The sequence below is a fragment of the Coloeus monedula genome (genome assembly GCF_965178545.1).
Source record: "Coloeus monedula genome assembly, chromosome: 2".
Lineage (NCBI taxonomy): Eukaryota > Metazoa > Chordata > Aves > Passeriformes > Corvidae > Coloeus > Coloeus monedula.
Genome location: NC_138782.1, coordinates 83,594,577 through 83,611,080, shown reverse-complemented (window position 1 = coordinate 83,611,080; position 16,504 = coordinate 83,594,577). Strand labels below are relative to the sequence as shown.

The 16,504-nt window shown below is 40.9% G+C and overlaps 1 protein-coding gene across 2 annotated transcripts in view; it reads left to right on the top strand.

Annotated features, from left to right (window-relative positions):
* Positions 1 to 12,101, top strand: part of ORC3 (origin recognition complex subunit 3) — a 35,667-nt gene extending 23,566 nt beyond the window's left edge. Inside the window, exons 14-20 of one of the 2 annotated variants that reach the window (XM_082302200.1) lie at positions 863 to 996; positions 3,380 to 3,462; positions 3,937 to 4,034; positions 4,924 to 5,065; positions 9,312 to 9,428; positions 10,469 to 10,548; positions 11,666 to 12,101. In XM_082302200.1, coding sequence (XP_082158326.1) covers positions 863 to 996; positions 3,380 to 3,462; positions 3,937 to 4,034; positions 4,924 to 5,065; positions 9,312 to 9,428; positions 10,469 to 10,548; positions 11,666 to 11,771 — 760 coding nt within the window. In that variant the 3' untranslated portion in view covers positions 11,772 to 12,101. Of the gene's footprint in view, positions 1 to 862; positions 997 to 3,376; positions 3,463 to 3,936; positions 4,035 to 4,923; positions 5,066 to 9,311; positions 9,429 to 10,468; positions 10,549 to 11,665 lie in introns of both variants that reach the window. The other variant, XM_082302199.1, reaches the window with a different exon arrangement.
* Positions 12,102 to 16,504: the final 4,403 nt, after the last annotated feature.

Sequence of the window (16,504 nt, the reverse complement as noted above, 5' to 3'; positions counted from 1 at the left end):
AACTGAAGTTCTAAATTTTAACCTTTATAAGCATTTAGTATCAATTGCCAGTTAGAAACTAGAGCTCAAATTGCAATTATCCCTCCAGACATCCACAAAGCTTCCCCAGCCTCTTCTGAATTCTTCCTTAAAATCTTTGTCAGTTTTTAGGTAGCTGATATGGAAACCCACTGCCTGAGACACTGACCACCATCACTGCTTTGATATCTTTTAAAGTAAGATTTTGAGACTGGGCAGTGCTTGGTGACATTTGGGAAAAGCCCTAATGACAAAATAGTAAGTAAATGCCGAGCTGGAGGCTGGCTAGATGATTTCGAGAGATCCCTTCCAACTTGGACGGTTTTGGGATTCTAGTGATGGTTAGATGTACAGCAATTAAATACAGAAAACAGCATACAGATTTCTTTTGAGAGTAATTTTGAGTCACATGGAGTAATTCTGTGGATGTGTTTACATAGTGGGGTTTTTTTTACCATTTTATTTACTGTTCTTGGGAATGAGTTCTCAACCCTACCATGATAGGGTTTTGGGTGTTGGGGTTTTTTTGTTTTGTTTTGGTGTCTGACTCACAGTTTCAAAAACTGCAACTCCTGCGTCCAGCAAGTGTTTTTAGATAATCAGAAAAACTACTGTTCTGCAGGAAAATGTGAAGGACATCATCGCCAAGCCTAATTGGTTTGTTTCTTTCTGTTAGTGACAGCAGGAAAAAAATTTACTTTGCTTCAAGATTGAATGCTTGAAATTGTGGAGATTTTTTCTATTAAAATGAATTTTTCAATTTTATTTTTTTAAACTTCTTTCAGCTAAGAACACTTGTTTCATCATTCTGTGTTTCAACTTCAGCCAACAATTTATCTTTTAGGATGTTGAATAAGACTGATTTGGTAACCATGCTCCAACAGTGTGTGGAAATTTTGATGTCATCTTCTGGAAAGGAGTTTGATAAGACAGTAGAAAAGTTGAAGGAGTTCTTGACCCAGTTTCAGAATCTAGAAGGTGGGTGTGAACCATCATGTATTCCATTGCAAATTATATAAAAACTGTTTTGTAATCTGACCAATGAGTTCCATTTTCCCTGAGATAGCCTGTCATCATATTAAACCATCATATTTGCAGGATTTTTTTTTTAAATACATGGACAAAATTAGGAAATGTTTGTATTCTTTACTGATGTGTGGTTTGTGTTTTTTATAATACAGAAGAGTGATGTAAGATAAGAAATTGGACAGATCAGCAAACATTATCCCCTAAATCTCTCATAAATGTATTTTGAGCATTTAGCAGATGTTGCAGTCATTAAAAACGAACTATTTTGAAAGATAAAAAGCAGCAGACTTCCTTATGACATGGTATTTAGCCCAAATGTGTGTAAGTTTCTTTCCCCTGCACGTTCAGAGCTAGGACCCCAAGTGCAGGTTGTCAGGGCTCTGCTGTCAGGCTGTAACTCATCAAGCCCATAGACTTGATTGTTCATGGCAGAGGACATATTTCACAGCTTAGCAAGGCAAACAAGTAGCAGCATTGTGTCTGTCAGAGGCAGGTTAACTGAAACTGCTGCATTCTTTCTGAAATAGGAGTATGATGTATTCCAGCATTCTTGGAATAGGAATTTCCTTGCTTTCCCTGAATTATGGAGAAGCACTGCCCAAAGATTGGCTTTTGAAGATTAATTGGTTATCATCGGGTCTGTTTTATGCATATTAATTAAGCTCATGACCAGTGTGGTTGCTACCCAGCATTTGGACAAGTAGGCAACAACCCCCAAATGCAGTCAATATTAATTAGTCATGTAACACTGTAGGGTTAATGGAGGGTTGTCTAAAAGAATCAGCTCTTGTCTGTAGCATGTATTTTTTAATAGTTGTAGTAAGAGCAGAGCTATGGTAGAGAAAGTAGGTCATCACTCTGAAAAAGCTGTGTGTGTCACTGATGGTACCAGCACTGAGGAATCTGAACTATGATGGAAAACTAAAGGTTTGTCTAGTTTGGAAAAAAGAATTGAAGCCAAAGGCTTTCAAGTAGTTGGATTTTTACCTTGAGGAAATAAATAAAGAACAGCTCTGGGGATTCAGAACTTGCAGAACTATAAAGCAAAGAAGACAGTATTTATTTTCACTTAGGACTTGAAGATGGTTTTAAAGTGGAGAAGGTCTGCTGTATGCATGAAAGATCTTTGTTTTCAAAGTGGATTTAAGCTCCAAAGGAAAAGTGAGAAGGGGAAGTTAAGATACACTGTACATTAATAGATTGCTGGGTTAGAGAACTTACTTTATATTTTTGTGATGGTATTGATCTTCAGTGGGAGTTTTCAGAAGTCTGCCAAGAATTTGATGTACCCAAATTGCCGACAGAGCCCCTAGAGTGAAAGGATAGTCCAAAATACTATTTTTTTATAACAACAACAAAGTCCATTGTCCTGACTGCCTAATGAACTGAAAAACATAAAATGAAGCTTGAACAAACAAAATATCTTCACATTCAGTCTATTTTGAGCTGAAGGATTTGTAAAATAAAAAAACATATTGGTGTACTAGTGGAGAGGAAGTTCTCTGATTTGAAGTCTTCAGTACTCTCACAAATGTCCACAGGACCCTGGAAGATACCAAATTGTTCTCTGCAGGTCACCAAAAAGCTTTTAAATGTCATGATTGTCACTGCTGATAGAGCTTTACCTGTGATATGTGGGTGAAATCTCCATCTGCCATCCTCTTAAGTAAGGCAAGAAATCTAGATACCTTTTGTTTTGATTATCACTCGTCCTAGCATTGATTCTGCTTTGGGATTCTGCTTCTTTGTTTTTACCTAAAAATTACTAGTAATTGGTGCAATTGATCAACAAACTACATGTCCATGAAGATGAAATTTTGTTCTAAATTAAGGTGATGACAAAACGGCGCAATGAAATACCTCAGCATGTTTCTGTTTGCTGCTCTGGTTGCATTTTCTGGGTTATGTAGGGGGAACTCGTTTCTTACTCAGTATTTTTCTGCACATGAGAAGGGAAAAAAAATGCAGCATGTGGGTTTTTGAAGACACCAAAAGCATCAGTAGTACATAGCACTAATCTGTCCAGTTTATAAATGTTGAGAGTATGACTTAGGAGACTTAGGAACGCCTAAACAGAATTAAAGCAATGTGCAGGGCTTGTGCTGGGCCTTTGCTCAGGGCTGAATTGATTCTGTTATTTAATCGCTGTTGGCTAAGTTGCACTGCAGACTCCTTTTTTAACAGTCTTTTACAAGATGCAAGACCCAAAAACTGCCTGTGGTTGGGTCTATGTGAACAAGTAACTACTGAGTACTTCTAAGATTGCTTGGGTTAGGAGGTTTATGTAGGAAAAATTTACCCCACATATCAAACATTAGTTTTGTTCTAGTAGCAGAAGCTTCCCAAGAACGAGATGTGTCCGTATCGTCACAAAAGGAGCTCCAGAAGAAGACAGATCTTTATCACCTTCAGAAGGTTAGGCCTGCCTAGGCTTTACTGACTGGTTCCTTAAATTAATGTTTTAAAATGTTCATGGTTAGTTCTTCCCAGCTTGCTGGAGCTCTGAGTAAAGGGTTGTGTGTGAGTGTCTCATCTTAAAAATGAATGAATAAGTACCAACTATGTATTTCAGGCCTTCCTGACACATAGAAAATTATAGAAAATATCTATCATAAACCAGGATTTTAAAATGCAAATTAGATGGGTTTTCTTTTTATTTAACTTGTAATTTAGACATTCTGCCTAAACATATTTCTTTGAAATTCTCAAACTCCTACGGGTTTGAGAACTGAATACATTGGCCTAAATAAAAATAACTGCATGATTACATTTCCAACATCATCAGAGAACATGCCAGCAAAAATTAATTATACATGCTAAACATGTAGATTGTGTTCTCCAGAGAATAACTGCCTCCCATGTAGTCTTATGCACCATTTTTTTTTAAAGACTTTGTTGGAGTTGAAGGAATCAAGAAGGTCTAAGAAACTGACAAAGTTTGAAATGCTTCGTTTTGAAGTTGTTGACTATATAGACAGTCTTGTAAGGTGAGCCTTCCTGTTTTATATTCCTGCATTAGTTTGCACCACAAGTTGCAAATGAAATTTTACTAACATGTTAATCTTGTTGAAATTGTGTCTCAGTCCCTGTGGCACACTTTTTCTTTCCCTTCCTATTCTTTCTTTGATGATTCTAAAAATAATAACTAAAAAAACCCAAAAAAACCCGCACCTCTTTTTCAATAGATCAGTTGAAATAATTAGGATACGAATTGACCAACCTACTTTGGCTACTGAGACAGTGTTGAGGGAGGAGTGGGTGTAAGTGGCAAAATAAAGTCAAAAGTCTTTACCCTAATCTTTGCTGATCTGTTCTACTTATGAAACTGTACAGATGTCAAGTGTGATATCCTGTCCATTTTGGGAACTGTTTTGGTGAGCAACCCATAGCAGATACAGTTTTGGAGGCAGCTCTGTAGAGGAAAATGTGAAAGGCTTGTGGTGGGGGCAGAGATGAAGGCACTTGTTAATTATAGAGGGTGGGAGGGAGGCAGAGAAGCCAACAGAAGTATGACTGTGCCAAGCAAAAAGCTTCAGATAGGAAGACAAAGATGAGCAGAGACTCATTATGAGTCCTTGAGATAGATAAGCAAGATCTGTGGAGCACTTGACTGGGTTAGCACTGTAGCTGCTGCCCTTATTTTTGTCAATGTCCCAGCTAGAGTTCTATGCTAAGTCCATTAGATGTAGAGTTGATAATAACAGACTTCTCTGCTTAAAAGTTTATTTCAGTGCTGTTCATCTTGTTTTGCAGAGATTTTTCAGTACTGATTGGGAAATATGCATTTTTGTAGTCTGACTGCAGCAGATTTCTGTTGTTTCCCTTAAGCTGAAGCTTGTGTCTCCACCACTCCCCCCATACCTCCTGCTTTTCCAGAAAATACCTTGTTCCTGCAGACCACAGGACCCTGCATGAGATCGTGTATTTCAACACAGCCACTGTTCTCCGAGGGCACCTGAATGCTGCCCCCAGGACTGCACTGCACACAGCTTTAAATAACCCACACTGGTACCTGAAGGTAAGAAACAAGTGGGCTGTTTGTGGTGCCAGGGTGGTTCTGGAAGGCTGTGTGAGGATGGTGTGCAAGGCTGAGTTTTGCTGTTTCATGAAGCTTGGCACGTATTCAGCTGTTTTGCAGAGAGCTAGCAAGTGCTGATAAGCAACTGGGGACTTTGTTCAAAGAGCTGGGGAATCTGTCTGGCTGAAATAAAGAAGGTAATTCTGGAAAGAATTCTGTAGGAGGAATCCATTTTCCAGAGCGTATTCTAACCATGATATTTTCTTTCTTCTGTAAATGTATCAGGAAAGTAATTTTGTCCTCCATTACAATTGGGATGACTGTCCATGGGAAAAATACTGTGTCTGTTACTCTTTCCAGAAACTTTCTTTATAGGGCTGGTGCTCAGTCCTCACTATGTAGATTAGCTGCAAGGTAAAGGCTGTTCAGGTGGAATCATAACATTAAAATAGCTTAAATACAGCATATTTAACTGAGTCCTTTGTTTTTCTTGGTAATTTTATTTTCATACTTGTTATGTATTGATATCCTGTGTTTTCTGAGTCCAAGAAAAGGATTGTCCTTGATTCTATCAGCCTAACCCTGCCCTTTTCTAGAAGAGAAAAGCAGACTATTTTCCACTTCTTTCGTGAGTCAAACTGACAGGATGACCAAAAGAAAAAATAGACTAGGATTTGGAAAAGGAGTGAACATACATTTCTTTTTGTCCTTTATTATAGGTGGTACTTGAAGTTGTTCTTATGCCCTAACATTTTTCTTTAAAAACTGATCATAATTTTGAAGGAAGTATTGGTTGTAGCTGTATCTGAGTAATGTGCTACTTGAGTCAAGGCCAACACTTACCAGGAACCATACTTGATAAAGATCAGCCTCTGAAATCTACAACCTGGTATTGGGTTTGTTGGCACTGTCCTTGATTTGAATGAGGGTTATCAGTTTTGCTGTGTGCAGGAGTTATTACTGAAACCACTTACAGAGCTTATTTGTGAAAACAGTAGTTAGCAAGTTACCATTAAAGAAACCTACTATGAACCTCAGTAATTTATATTTTTAGAAGACCTGTAAAAATATAGACTAGGACAGCTAGGAAGATCTAACTACCAATGTGTTTAATAAGTATTCTTTTCTATGTGATGAGTTGACCAGATTTAAAGCTCTCTGTCATCCTGTACTTTGTACTTGGACATGCTTTAACATATTTCCAATGTTTTCTGAGAAGATGGTGAATTTTTGGCATAGTTTCTAACAGTAGCAGTATTGGCTGAGTACCTTGCTTAGCATTTTAATCCATGTGAGTCAAGTATTTTTTCTGTCTATAACTTTTGTGTGGTTTGTATTTTTCTGCACCGTGACTAGAGCAAAGTTCTCCAGAACTGTTCCTTCCAGAGGGCCAGTACAGAAAAGAGCTTCAGTCGAGTACCAGTGAATGATTAGTATGTGATGCATTGCTTTACAGGAGTCCAGTCCAGTTCCTTATTTAGCAAAACATGAACCAAGGGTTATATTTATGGAGGTGGGGGAGAAGAGAACCCAAAAAAACCTGCACCAAACCCAGTATCATTCTGTTTTCACTGATCCCTTGAAAACTGAACAAGCTGAAACTTGGGATACCAGCTCCCATATTAGGGAAAGAGGATTTGGTCCTGGGGATCACAGCATTGATTTCAGAGCAAGGTATGAGTGTATCCTCTGTCTAGCCTTGGAGCAGGGTCAGGCAAGAGCATTTCCTCATCAGCAGTGTTCTGGGTTGCTCCCACTCCTGTTCTTTTGGGAGCAGCACCTCTGTGCTGTGCAGATGGTTTCACAACTGGCTGCTCATTCTAGGGCAGCTTCCTGCTTGTCAGCCTGGTTATTTCTCTTGGGACCACACGTGTGCTGCAGCCTCAGGAAGGGGAGGTTTCCCTGCTGGTAGCTGCGGCTCCCTCCGGCTGCACTGCAGAGGCTTGGCCCAGTGATCACAAGGCAGGCTGGGTTCTCTCAGGTGCTGGCACAGACCCCGCAGTGCCCATCAGGAATATCTTCCTGGATCATTCTTGGCACCTGTGTGTGACCCAGCTAGATACTAATTTCTACAGATGAACCTGTTCCAGGAGTGTGCAGTTGCTCTGGAAGTTGCATCCTGTCTTGGTTGTGATAACTGTCTTGACCTTAAAATTAGAAAATCAGTGCAAAGTGTCCAGCATTGCCAGGGTGGCACCTGGGTGAGTAGTAGGAAACCACAGAGCTGGGTGCAGTAAGAGAGGGGAAAAGAGAAGGGCACAGTGTTGTCCTTCTGGGCAGCGGTGAGCTGCAAGATCTAGATCAGCCAGAAGTGTAACCTCATGTGTGCCAGGTACTAACACAGGAGTATTTGACACTATTATGGTACACTCCTGAGTTACAGTCTGATAAACTAATGTCTGCATTGTAATATTTTGAGTTAGCCATATTGCTCTGAATTTTTCTGGAAACCATCTTGTAACGAACTGAGAGATATTAACCTAAGGTCTACAGCTTTTATGTTCCTTGTAGAGAGTAAATAAACTTGAAAATTGCTAGGTGTACTGGAAATTGTGAAATGTCTCAAAAGTGCCAGAGTCCAAACTGGAGCAGAGTCTCAAAAATTGCAGGGATTGAGATCTATGGGTAAACTAGAGATTCTTGAGCAAAGCTACATTCTTTGCCTAGCCTTCTTTCCTATCTTGAAAAACATTTTTCTTTTGAAGGTGTCTGTCATTGCTACAGCTTAATTTCCCAAAAGTAGATTGTATATTTTACTAGCATATGAAAGCATTTCAGAAAAAAACTTATATGAGCTGAAAGGAATGATCAGTGGTTGTTTTCCTGTTAAGACAGCTGACTTCTTAGAGTGCATGAAACAAATGAAATGCCGTCAGTTTCTCCAGCTGTACAGGGGGTTTTGCCTCTGGCTCGAGTGGCTTTTTAACTTCCCAAGTAAATGGTTCAGTGCTGATGACCTGAATCCAAGGGGCTGGAAATCTGCCCAGCAGAAAAGGACCTGGGGATGCTGGTTGAGAGCAGCTGAACATGAGCCAGCGTGTGCCCAGGTGGTCAGGAAGGTCAATGGCACCTGGCCTGTATCAGCAATAGTGTGGCCAGCAGGACCAGGGCGGGGATTGTCCCCCTGTACTCAGCACTGGTGAGGCCACACCTCGAGTGCTGTGTTTAGTTCTGGGCCCCCTCACTTTAAAAAGAACATTGAGGTGTGCTGGAGGGTGTCCAGAGAAGGGCAACGCAGCTGGTGAAGTGTCCTGTGAGGAGCAGCTGAGGGAGCTGGGGGTGTTTAGCCTGGAGAAAAGGAGGCTCAGGAGGGACCTTATCACTCTCTACAACTGCCTGAAAGGAGATTGTAGCCAGCTGGGTGTTGGCTTCTTCTCCCAGGGAATCCATGACAGGACAAGAGGAAATGGCCTCAAGTTCCACCAAGGGAGGTTTAGGTTGCATATTTGGAAAAATTTCTTCTTGGAAGGAAGCAGCATTGGAACAGGCTGCCCAGGGAAGTTGTGGACTGGCCATCTCCGGTAAGATTTTAAAAGACATGTAGATGTGGCAGTAAAGAAAATAGTTTAATGGTGGCCTTGGCAGTGCTGGGTTAATCATTGGACTCAGATGATCTTAGGGCTTTTCCAACCTTAACAATTCTATGAATTTCCTGCAGTGTAGAATACTTTGTGAGAAATTAGATTTTTGCCTTTATAGATGCTGAGTTTGCCAGAGATAAATGATTGTTACATTTCAAAGATAAAACTCTGAGATGAGAGAAGCAATTATGATTTTCAGGACATACAACAGATCTGTACTAAGTCTTCCTTTCAAGGGAGCAGGGGGAAAAGGATACTTTCCTATTTTCTACATGGCAAATCATGACTTGTATCTTCTCTTGAGTCCATAAAACTGACTGTTTCTCTCATATGTAAATAGAACTATCAAAAAAGTGCATAAAAGCATAATCAGATAATCACTCATTCCAGTAGATACTGTGTAAGTGTACGAAGTTATTGAAGGAACACCAGGAGTGAAGTAGGTGTGTGGGGTTTTGTTGGGGTTTTTTTGATGGTATGCTTTCTTATTTTCCTGTTTGTTGGTTTTTTTCTTTGTACCATCAACTTGCCATTAAACACACAAACAGTAAACATTTGCTTAAAATACCTACTATCTGAATTACCTGAAATAATGCTTTATCTAGCCCTTAAAATTGCTCAAGATTAAACACTGACCATTACTGCCTTCAATTTTTTTTCATCAGAATCAAGCTTTGAAATGTGATGGAGGAGGCATTTCTAATAAAGCCCCTGACATATGCATAGTGTATAAGCTTCATTTGGAGTGTGGCAGATTGATTAATCTCGTTGATTGGTTAGAGGTATGTGATGATGCAAACAGTACCTTTACCTGCTTTCAGTATTCTGATTTATCTTTCTGCTGCATGTCTGCTTTTCTTTAGTGCTCCTTTTGACAGCTTAAATCATTGCATACCATGGTCCACAGTACCCACAGTAACTCAAATAAGTCATGCTCTATTGTGAATCATTTATTTCCAGCTCTGTTATTCTGTGGTGAAACTGTTTTGCTTCTGTTTTATGCTCTGCACGGATCAGGTTTTGTGCTTAAAAAAATGGCATTTCTTTTTTGTTTTTAAGTATTCTGTGACACTTTTACAGAAACAGGCAAGTGGGGCTCTTGGAGAGAATGCTTGTGCCAGGGAAAAGCACGGGCCATTCTAGCTTGATAACCTGTCTCATATTGTAGCCAAGAGAAGAGGTAGTATAGGAAGAGAACATACATTAATATGATAAAGTCTCCGTGGCTAACAATCACACTTTGGTTCTAAAGTTTCCTGAACTTGAGTGCTTCTTCTGTATTTTGTAAACCTACCTGGATGTCATTACCAGTACATTTTAGTAACCACAGCATCCTCTGCAAGAAACTCTGTAGTTCAACTACCTGCAGTTCAGAGGATACTCTTTCTACTTGTTCCAAGTGTGTTCTGTTTGCTGCTGTCTTGCTTGTGTATTGTATATTCCTATCCAGACTCTTGCTGTCCCTCAGTTTTAAAGATTTCTTCACAGCCAACTTACCTCTATCACTTCCCGAGAATACTTAAGCAGTCTCACTTTGAGAATATTTTTTCAGTTCTGTAGTTTCTCTGAGAATGGGTCAGGACCCGGAACTGTGTGAGATTTAAAATGCAGGCACGTGAGTTCAGAGAGTGATGTCTTGCATTTTGTATTGCCATGGTAATATGTAACCTTGCTTGCTCTTCAATTGCTGCTGAACTGACATGCTCACAGAGTTCTCCTTGCAAGATCTTACTGCCCCTGAATGATAGCCTTCAGCTCAGAGCTCACTATTTTGTATCTGTCTATGAACTGGAATAAATCTGTGCTGTTTTTCCCTTTCTAGGCTTTCTCAACTGTGGTGATGGCAGCTGAGGAACCAAATGCAGATGCAGCTTCCTCAGACCAGGTGGATGATACTATCCAGTATCCTTTCTCATTTCTCTCAAGATTGCCATTGAAAAGCTTACAGGATTTATGACCAGGGGTTTTAAAATACAGTTTCATGTGCCCTAATTAACTAATTTTAGAAAACTTAAACAGTCTTAATGTACTGAAAGTGTCTAAGAAATAGATCAGTTGAAATAGTTGGGCTGGAAGTGGTGTGGTAAGAGAGCAGCTTTTGTCTATAGGAGTTGTTTGGGTCTGAAACAGAACCAAAAGTTCATAAAACAAGTTGAAACTGATATAATCATCAGAGTTGGTATGGCTGCTAGATAGGGGTAGAGCATTACTGGGGAACAGATGGAAAGAGGGCTGTGACCTAGAGAGCAGATGGAGAAACAGAAGCAGTAGTTCATTATGTTCTAGTTCCTTAGAGCTGAGAACTTCGTTTCCACAGGACACCCGTTCTGCTCCTTACTTTGTCCTGATCCTGAACTGAGGTCTAAAAAATACTTAATAGATGAGCATTAGAACCAAAACTCATGGCTACAGCAGTAGTGCTGCTACAGAGAAGAAATGAATAGTTGTACCAAAAAAGGCTTAACTAAAAGAAGGATAATTATATGCTCTAATACTATACCTGGCTTTCCTGGCTTTCCTTTTTTACAAGCTCCATTGTTAATTGTCACTCACAATAAATTAAATTCTGTAACTCAGGAATATAAACCTGTATGTCAGGCAGGCAGCAAGAAAGGCAGAGCAAATAAAAAGTAAGGAGAAGGTGGTGCTGTGAAACCTCAGAAGAAATCTCCATAATTATCTATCCATTTTTTTGTCAAGGGACATAAAAGTATAAATTCTTGTGAGACGCCACATAATTGGTACGTTTGTAGGCTTTAAGCTTCTCTCAGCAGTGGGAAAAAGAACTCTTCCTTTGCTGTCACATCGTATGCATGTGGCACAAGTACTGATCAGATTGAAGATTTGTGCTTCTGTAGGCAACTCGTGCTCTGCCCTTATTTCCAGCAATTTTATTGTGCAACACGTTGTGTAATCTGTGCCTACCATGACTTAGAAATCTTGCCCTCCTAGAAGAGAACAGTGTCTCTGTCACTGTGTCATAAAAAGTGTACTTGGTTTCCTTCACTCACATGTCCAGCGCTCGCTTTATTCGAGCTGTTTCTGAACTGGAGCTCCTGGGCTTCATAAAGCCCAGCAAGCAGAAGACTGACCACGTGGCAAGGCTGACATGGGGAGGTTGTTAATGTGCCACCAAGGTGCCAGTAAACCTTCCCAGCAGAGCGAGGGCTGTGTTCCCACTACACCACTCCTTGCTAACTTTGCATACTGAGTCAAAGTCAGCGGTGCCTGAATGTTGAGAGATACATTCTGAGTGCCTGGACAGGCTTGAATAGAGATGTTGTTTTTTAATGCTCATCTTCCCTGTGTAATGTTCTGGTCTATTAATGCTCATGTTCCAAATACTGTATTGTTGTGCCAGTCCAGGCTTCTTTGATGTGTGATATTTAACAGACCCCTGATACAACTCAGGCTAGCAAGCCAAACGGGCAGCACTGGCTGTGTAGGCCACAGAAGTGATGAAGCAGTATTAACATCCTTATAAGCTGATAGGATTTGAGTCATTATTATAAAATGCCTCCTAGCTCCCTGAACTAGATTTAAAAACAAATAAAACAAGTATGCTAAAGAAGACAACAAATTTTGTGTTCAGGCTCTGCTGTGTGTTCTTCCAAACTGGTCCTAACTCCCTAAAAACGCCTTGAGGAAGAGAAGGGGAGAGAATAATTACAAATACATGAAGTTTTGCTCTTTGGTAAGAGCAAAAGTTAACTGCTTAAATAATTTCCTTTTTCTAGTGAAGGTGATGGGTATTAGCTGACTTTTCTTGTTAGGGAAATTTGTGTCAGCATAGACTGAGTACATGGTACTTGTGCACTCAGGTGGAAGATAGGAAAATCCCCACATAAAGCAGATGTTGTAACCACCCTCTGCCGAGGGTTTGTGTTGCATGCAGGCACAGGGAATAGCTGTGTGAAAGGCAGTGGAGGCTGAGCATGTAAAAGCATTGCTCATCTGATGGTCAATTTTCAAAAAGCCTTCTCAGACCAGCCTTTTTCCTTGACTCCGTCCTGTTTCTCAACCATGGGAAAAGCCTTTAGGAACCAAAAGGGAACAGCTGCCTTGCCCTCCAGAGCAGTGTGTCTGCTGTGCTTCGATAAACCCTGCCGGGGGCTGTGACAGGCGCATTGCAGCACTCTGTATGGGCAGGAACTTCAGGGCAGCCCGACCACCTCGGAAGGGCTGCAGTTAAGGGAGGTGTTCAGACTTCCTCCCTCCCAGACAGCTGCAAAGTTGAGTGGTAATTACTTTATTGTAAAAGACTACCTCCACAAAACTTCCAGACATCCTCGGTAGACTGAGAAAGGATTACAGGCTTCACTTGCCTGCTGAGGAATTGAAGTGCTGCCCTTGTTTAGCCATCAGTAGACTCCAGATGCTCCTACTTAGTTGCACTGGCATTTCAGCCTGGAGCTGTGAGGACGAAATTATTTCCATAAACCAGAGCTGCACTGGAGAGGGGAAGTCATGTTAGAAGAACCAGTAACTTATGCAGCCGTTTCCCCAGGAATGTATGTAAGAGATGTCAGGCTTGTTTTAAATATGTTCAGAGAGGGTAGGAGTCGTGTGTTCTCCAATTACAGTAATTGCAGAGTCACAGCAACACATCCTGCTGTGTCTAAGTGAGAGTCTGGTTCTAAATGCTGCCAGACAGTTCAGGAGAGGGAGGAGGAGGAGCTTATCAGATGCTGCCTGAACACACAACTTGGGAAACAAGGACAAAAACCTCAAGAGCTCAAATTTTTAGGATCACAGTGGGGCACTTGCAAAAGTTCCAAGACACAGGTAAAAAATTCCCGTTCTTCCCTGGAGCCCAAGCTCAGGGACCTGTTCAGTAGCATATACAAGCAGTTTTCAACCAGCAGCAGAGGAAAGCAAGACATTTCAGCAGAGGGGAATGCTGGACACCCCCCATCCTGAACCTCGCCCCATTTATCTCAAAAACACACTTGACAAATGAAAGGCAGCAGCACCAAATGTCTCTGATGTGCAAGAGGAGAGGGAGCCAAGTGCTTTGCTGTGTAGCTGGCCCCTGCCACCCCTCTGCTAACCTCACCCCAGGTAACTTTCACACCCCTGGAGGGTAAAACGTTCAGAAATAAAGAGAAACCAGCCTCAACAGTGTGTGGCCTTTAATCCCCAAATGTGCAGGCAACATGACATTAAAACAGTAAAATTAATAATGGCTGTTTCTTCCCTTTAACTAATAACAAGTTTGTAAGGTTAAAGTCACATTTGCTGTGCTACATACGGTTTCTCAGAATCAAATCTTTAATTCTGTACTTGCTGCTTCATCTTCTTCAGCAAGGAGGGTATGAAGGTTGAACAGTTAAAAACACAAACTAAACTGGTCATAAATTTAATTTAGTTCACCTTTCTTTCTTCAGAAGCTGGACTTCGCAATCAGTCCTACCTTCCTGGAAAGAGCTTAAACATCACTGAATCTGGAACCAACATCAGCAACAACTGAGACATCCTCACATACCTTAGCTGAAATACAGATTTCAACTGGAAAATTAAAAACTAAATTCTACAACTGTCTGCATAATAATAACCTTTTGCAGACACTCCAGAAAACCTTCACTGTCTTCAGTGTTCACTTAAAGAAAACAGGACCAAAAAACCCCAAAGTGCCAGTGTCTGTAGTAGTTCTGAAACCCTTTTTACAGTGTAAAGCCTCACCTCTGAACTAACTATCATATTCTTAGGTAGCAACATCTTTCAACAGAACTGCTGCCAAAAATCAGACCTGAATGCAAGTTAACTCTTACTAAAATAATTTTCCAACCCTTAAGAGTTAAAGATGCTGTTCTTTGACACCTCTTTACACTACTGCACTACTGGTTTCAACACCAACTTTGTAATTTTTCTTTTCTCTTGAAGCCTACAATAGCAATAAACTCCAAAAATAGGCCAGGTGCCTGTAAAAGCCATTCATTCTCACATTTTTCATCACTGAGAATGACTTCTAATACAAAAGTCACAAGCACTGGTTAACTCCATACTTTACCAGCCTCCATTTTTCTCCCTACTGTGGAATCAGAAAGCTTAAATCCCTCCCAGTTCCCAGCTCGGGAATGAAGAGAGCTTTCACAAAGTTTCTAAGCAGAATCTATGACTAGTCATGCTGTTCAAGAGCACACAAGCAAATCCCAAGTATCAGCACACAAGATTGCTTGAATCTCCTTCCTTTGCAACCTTGAAAAATGCTGCATCACAGCTATAAGCTCTCACGCCTAGACACAAAAATCAACACACATGCTGCTTTTGAAGTACACAGCAACAGATCTGCTTGGAAAGACATATACACATCAATACCTTAAAAACAGGTTAACCAAGATCTTTGGTTTCACTCTGTTAAGTTCCAATTAACTGTTCTCAGCTTGCGTGGCTTTTGGGTAAGACTGCAGTTACACACAAATAGCTAAAATATTCTGCACGTGGGCACCACAAAGTGTAGTGCCAGTGCATAGTTACTGAATTGTACCCATTTCTCCTTGACTCAAAAGCCTTTGAAAAGGCTCTGCAAAGCAGGTTTGTTTTCAAGCACCAGCCAGCGCCTCACAGCACCCCAATTTCCCTACTTTTTCAACAGCCATCAAGCTGTCAACCATTTTCCTACTGAAGAGTATTACGTGTCTTGTTAGAACAAGCCTTTCATGTGTGATTCATCACACCAGATACTGGCACTGAGATTAGGAAAAGGAGCCAGTGAAGTCCAAGACAGAACAGGTTAAAAAATGAAAAATTTCAAAGAATGCAACCTCGTTTCCAAAACAGGCGCAAATTAGGCATACCACAGCTGTGATACATCAGCACCTACGGTGCCATGCTTTTCATCTGCCACAAGACTGCTTATTATGCATCACTTTAGAGCAGTACAGGAATGGCTAGGTGCTAACATGACATCACTTCTTATTTATAAATCCTAATATCCCAAAGGAAAAGAACACAGGAAATACATGAGATATATCAGGATGCCAGAATTTGCACGGTGGTCCACCTAGAAGCAGTCGATTTTCCTAGCCTGGGCAACTTAATAAAAGGTCAAAAAGTGAGGAGCAGGAAGGAGAGGGACTGAGGACTCCAAGGCAGACAACAGAAATTGCAGCCCTTGGTAGTTCTATCTTCAGTGACAGAAGACCTGAGAGGGGAGTCTAGCAGAGATTTCTCATTTCTGGGATTCTGAAAATAAAGTAGAAATAATCCAAATATTTAGGTAAGACAGGTTTCAAGAAAGTGAGCAGAAAATACTCGATACTTTGGCAGTCTGTCCAATTCTGCACCTTCAATCTCACTCCTAACTGAAAGAGTTCACCAAGAACCAGAGCTCATCACAGGGTTTCTCTGGTATTGTTAAGCATCAGCATGAGCCAATTACTGAGTACATCTACCAGCTTCAACTTAAAACTCCTCTGTTAATTTGAGATGGCACAGAGATGTATCACAGAGCAGACTTCCATTTCACCAGAAGCTGACAGTAGGTTAGAGAAGACAGCAGTTTATAACCAAACGATTACTCTGAAACTGCTTTCTTGTCCCCAAAGCAGGTAACTGAAGGCCTTTGTGAGCAGTACTTCCACCCCACAACACACAGATCTAGACTTGCCATGTAGGAACTTTGCAGTGATCCAGAGACTCAGCACTGCCCAGCCAGCAGCAGTAGAGCAGTCTGTCAACAGCTGAATGCATCCAGCAAGTGCCTCAGCCCTTAACAGACATTACACACCTTCAGCTCTTGCAGTACCTACACTGTTCCAGCTTGCAGGACATGCACCTGCTCTATCTCATGAACAGATTTCCTTTAAATGTGTCATTGAAATCTGACGGAAGGCAAGTGCAGCTGCTGTTTGAGTCA